Source organism: Egretta garzetta, unplaced genomic scaffold (genome assembly GCF_000687185.1).
Source record: "Egretta garzetta isolate BGI_Z169 unplaced genomic scaffold, ASM68718v1 scaffold333, whole genome shotgun sequence".
In the NCBI taxonomy this organism is placed as follows: domain Eukaryota; kingdom Metazoa; phylum Chordata; class Aves; order Pelecaniformes; family Ardeidae; genus Egretta; species Egretta garzetta.
In genome coordinates this window covers 2,482,587-2,487,311 of record NW_009259179.1, presented here as the reverse complement: position 1 = coordinate 2,487,311, position 4,725 = coordinate 2,482,587, and the positions used below count along the sequence as shown (strand labels likewise).

The window sequence follows — 4,725 nt, the reverse complement described above, 5'->3', positions numbered from 1 at the left end:
GCTGCACTAGGTCTCCGAGCAAGTCCACCACACAGCTGCCTGAACAGCTGTACTCGCAAGACAAAGGCGGGCAGCACAGGAGCCAGGATGAACACTTCAGAGCTGTGTATTTTTTGCATAAAGATCGCTGCTGTAAGAAATGCTTATGAAACTGCATCCCAGCCTTCCCAACTCCTTCCTGCACAGGCTCATACGCTGCTCTCATCCCCCTGGAATTCAAGCTCTGCCTTGTCGGTCACGGTGCTGCTGGTGCGGGCAGACCTTTGCTCCAGCCTCCCCAGAGGCACACGTGCAGAGGAGGACTTTAGGGTTTGGGTTTTTTTACTCCATTTTACCCACACCCAGACACACTTCTGTCTCTGTCTGGGAAGAAACATGTTGACAGAAACATGCCTGGCACACAGGAGAGGAAGTGGGAGAGCCATGGTAGAACACTGCTGCTCTTTTCTTAACAGTCTTGCACCAGCCCCCCAAAAGTCTCACCTCATATAGCAATGACTGTTTAACCCTTTTGGATTGATGGGCTACTAAAAACTTCCTAAAGAAAGCATGGACTCCTTAAATAAAAAGGCCAAATGCATATACTGCTGTGTTGTATAGATGGGCCTGCTTCTTCTAGTTGCTCCTCCAGAGGTATCTGTTGGAAGTAGTTCATGGGTCTGTGAAGTTAAACAGGGACAAAGCAAGTGGGGACAACGCCCTGGGACCAGCCATGAAGTTGCAGGCAGGGCCTAGACATGAATGCTGGGGCTTAAAACAGTGATGATTATCACATCAAGATCCAGTCCAGAGAGAGGGGAAACTGGGTGGCTGTTCTGATGCACACACTGGAAGCTCCCAAGCGTCTGGGCTGCATGGTGCCACCATCTCAGAGCCATCCTCACAGAGGAGGCTGGCAGGGCAGCAGCAAGCCCTGGGTTTGCTCATGTGTTTGGATTCATTCATGCGCTGCTGAAGAAGCCACTTGGCTGCGTATACGCTCCGTCAAGCCGCTCTTACAAACCCATGAGCAGACAGCTCGAGCACACAGCCCTCGCTTTGTGCCGCTGAAGTTGCTGGCAGGGCAGGCAGTATGAGAAGACCTTTCGTCACAGTCAGAAACTTGGCTGGGCTGGTTGCCTCTAACTCATCTGAGCACTTTATTCCCAAGTCTCGATCAGCCCGAGAACAACGTGCAAAGGAAAATGAGAACATCCCTTTACAAACACAACGGAGCGCTGTCAGCCAGCCAGGTGGCAAGAGATGGGAACACCTGCAACTCCCTAGCAAGTCTGGGGCGATGGCAAGTGCAGAGCACTCCCTCAAGACAAGACCCAGCGCCTGTGGCACTGAGCCAAGCATGACCACAGCTGCAAGCAAGGCCAAGGAAGCCAACCCTCCATCCCCTGAAGACATGCATCCAACAGTGAGGCAACTACAAAATAAGCAGAGGTGTGGACCAGCCAAGCATGGTCCAACATGAAGCTTCATTGGCACCAGTCCTCATCCCCTGCCCAGTCTCAGGGTGCCCCCAGCACGCTCATTACTAGGTGTTACATCCACTGGGCTTGTGCTGAGAATAGGACGGCCCCAATGACAATGGAGACACACAATTCCTCCTCTTCAAGAGGCTTCATACTTAAGGGGAAAGAAATCTACTTCCTCATTCCCTAACTGTGTGCCTAAAAACCCGAAGGTAAAATTGTTACTTTCACTACTGCGTATTAACTTGACTTCCCTACTCCGGGCCCTGGCCCTGAGCCATCAGACAGTCAAGCAGCAGGGGTGCAATCACAGGAGCTACAATTGGCAAGTCCAGTCAAGTGTGAAACATTAACAACAGGTTTACCATAGTCTGATTAAGCCAATCTGCCTCGGCGCAGCAGGGAGCAGGCCTGGGATATGTGCTTCTGGCGCAGCAGTCAATGACAGAAATGCCTGCCCAGGAACCCCAGCCACTGCCACAGCCAGCAGAGGTGCCAGCAGGGGAGAAGCATGGCTGGAAGCATCATCCTTTGCAGCAGCTGTGGGCTGCAAAATCCATGCAGCAGCTTGAAAGAGGGAGCTCACTTGCTTGAGCGACCCTGAAGAGCCCCTCTGCAAGCTCCAAGCACAGGTCTTCTCCACTGATAGGACCTTACCCCAAAAATGTGCCTTTCCAAGCATCAGTGCCCCTGAGGCTCTTGCAAGCATGGTTGCAAAACCTGCCTTAATGGCCAAGATAAGAACATCTCTAGGTACTACAACTTGCAAAATTTCAAGAAATAACCTTTATCTTTTTATATTCTGCCACCAGCCTCACTAGCTTTCTCCAGCATTACCTCAGCTCCACAGCTCAGCATTTCTAACACCACACTGCTTCAAAGAGAGTGAGGTAACCACAACAGAGGAGCAAAGGCACCCTTAGATGTTGCTATTGATACCTAGGTGTGTGACAGCAAGGTAGGTAATGGCCATGAACGGGCGGTGTGAATATGCACTGTCTCTACAAGAGGTCAAACCCCACTGGCTTATCAAGCAAGGCTTACAGCAAAACACAGCCCCCGCTTCTGCCTGAAGTCTCAGACTGTGTTTTGACATCTGCTGAAGGGCCCAGGGGTCCCGTTGGTTCACGTGGCCCATATGCCGTGCTCTGGGACATCAGCCAGTTCAATGACCCAGGGACCACACATGCATGCTCCAAGCATTTCCTTTTGGGTCTTAAAAACCATGCCTTGCTCCCCACCCCCTCCACTCCTAACATTTTCCCGTCAGCATCATGTGCTGGATAATTCACAAAATAAACTAGAAGGTGTGAGTCATGCTTGGTTTGGAGCATCTGCAGTTTTTGAATCCTGAACTGAAGGACAGGAGGGAGAGAAAAAGACAAAAGTGACACAGGAAAAAACAGTTTCATCAGCTAAAAACCACTTTTTGAGGCCTACAGAGCTGACAGATTAAGTGGCAAGAAGCAAGTGCAGCCTGTTACAAGCCAGCAGTCTCAGAAAGATGCCGAGTTACAAAGATCCCTGCAGATTAGAAAGCAAGCTGAGACCTCATCAAGACTCTTACAGACAGGGACTGGCCAGGCCACTCCAAGACAGGCAAGCCCTCCAAAATCTGCAGATCATTTCCTTGCAACAAAGCCAACATGACCAAGCAGCCACCCAACCGAAGGAGAGAGGCTACCCAGAGGGCAGCTTCCAGAAGAATGGGGACATTTCCTTCTCACCCACAGCAAAGCTGCTCTGCGAGATGCATGGCCTGACCTCGGCGTTTCTCATTTCTGTCCTGCCTCTCCCATTGCACCAGGAGATTCCCGAGCTCCTGCTACCAGACACAGGCACCGACAAAGGCTGGCCAGGACATGCTTCAGCTGCTGCAGCTACATAGACTGCATTCCTAGGATCTTGCTCACCAGGCACCGTCAGTGCCAAGGACATCCGAAAACTTGTGCAGGGAGGAAGTGACTCCCAGGCAGAGGGCAGGGCTGGGCAGCCCGGGGAGGGGAATGATTTCTGCTGCTCAGCCTGAGCACCAGAGCATCTCACATAGTCAGGAGCTACGAGGCAGCACAAGGAGACTGGGTGGCCCCACGGGGAACCAAACTGAGGGGCCTCAGCCTAATTCTTAAAAGCATAAACATGCAAAGTAAAAAAAAAATTGCCACAGAACCATGGCTTTCTTATTGGCAGTCTTGGTCTGGAAGCTAAGAACAGCTTGGGATTTGGGAAGGAGGTTATCTACTCTATTCTAAGCTAATGCCTTGAGGTCAAGGCCATGTGTTTATGCTCTGTCTGCACTATTCTCCAACAATCAGTTCTCACCTGCCCAACAATGCTTTAAAAAGGAAGACTATATATATATTTTGGAACCAAATCCTCAGAACACGACTATTTTTTAACATGCCTTGAAATAGAAATCGGCAGCATTTACAAAATGCCTTCTCTGAGGCTACTCATTGGGCATTCTTACTTCTGCAGTCCTGCCTGCAAGCTGTACCGTAGAGCAGTCCTCAAGCTGAGTGAGCATCTGCTGAACACCCCAAGGCAGAAGGTGATGGGGTGGCAAAGCATAAACAGGTAGCTGGAGATACCCAAGATCACAAAAAAAACAGCACCACAAAGGACCTCAAAAGGTCATCCTAGAGCATGGCCCAGCCACAAAACTTGATAAAATTTATCATTCTGCCTTTATTACAGAAGGCTGCCATCTTTTTCATCATTGGATAATTGCACCCAACATCACTTCATCTGCCATCTTCCTAAGTAAGAGCAACTCTTCTTATTCCCCAAGCTTAAAACACAACCCATAGGTCAAGAATGTTAAGGACCAGGTCTTTGACTTCCAGAAGAAAATGTTGAGTTGAAGCACTTCAAGCTTGGACATACAGACATACTTGAAAATGGTGCTGAACTTTGAGTACTGGCACCCATGCTTTGAATATTCAGCCTTTTCAGCCAGGTCCAGCTGCGTCCACAGATATGAAGTACTCCGAGTCACAAGAACCTTCCAAAACCCCCTCAGTCCTATAGCCAACATCGCTGCTACAGCTGCTGCCTCCTATTCCAGAAATATCTGTGCATTGAGGGATTGAACCCATTACAGCATTTTGCCACTTTAAAGCAGAGAGCAGATATATAAGCCAGGATATGTTAATGTCTGTGAGGCACTACCTGCCAGGCTCGGAACGCTATTATCTCCGCAGGTCTTTCTTGAGTGCCCCAGTGTTCATCAGCCCATACAGAACTGCCTAGACCCAAAAGG

The 4,725-nt window shown here is 49.8% G+C and overlaps 1 protein-coding gene across 1 annotated transcript in view; it reads right to left on the bottom strand.

Moving 5' to 3' along the window:
* Positions 1-4,500, bottom strand: part of CCDC50 (coiled-coil domain containing 50) — a 33,159-nt gene extending 28,659 nt beyond the window's left edge. Inside the window, exon 1 of the mRNA XM_035891239.1 lies at positions 4,350-4,500. Coding sequence (XP_035747132.1) covers positions 4,350-4,500 — 151 coding nt within the window. The remainder of the gene's footprint in view (positions 1-4,349) is intronic.
* Between the last annotated feature and the right edge of the window lie 225 nt (positions 4,501-4,725).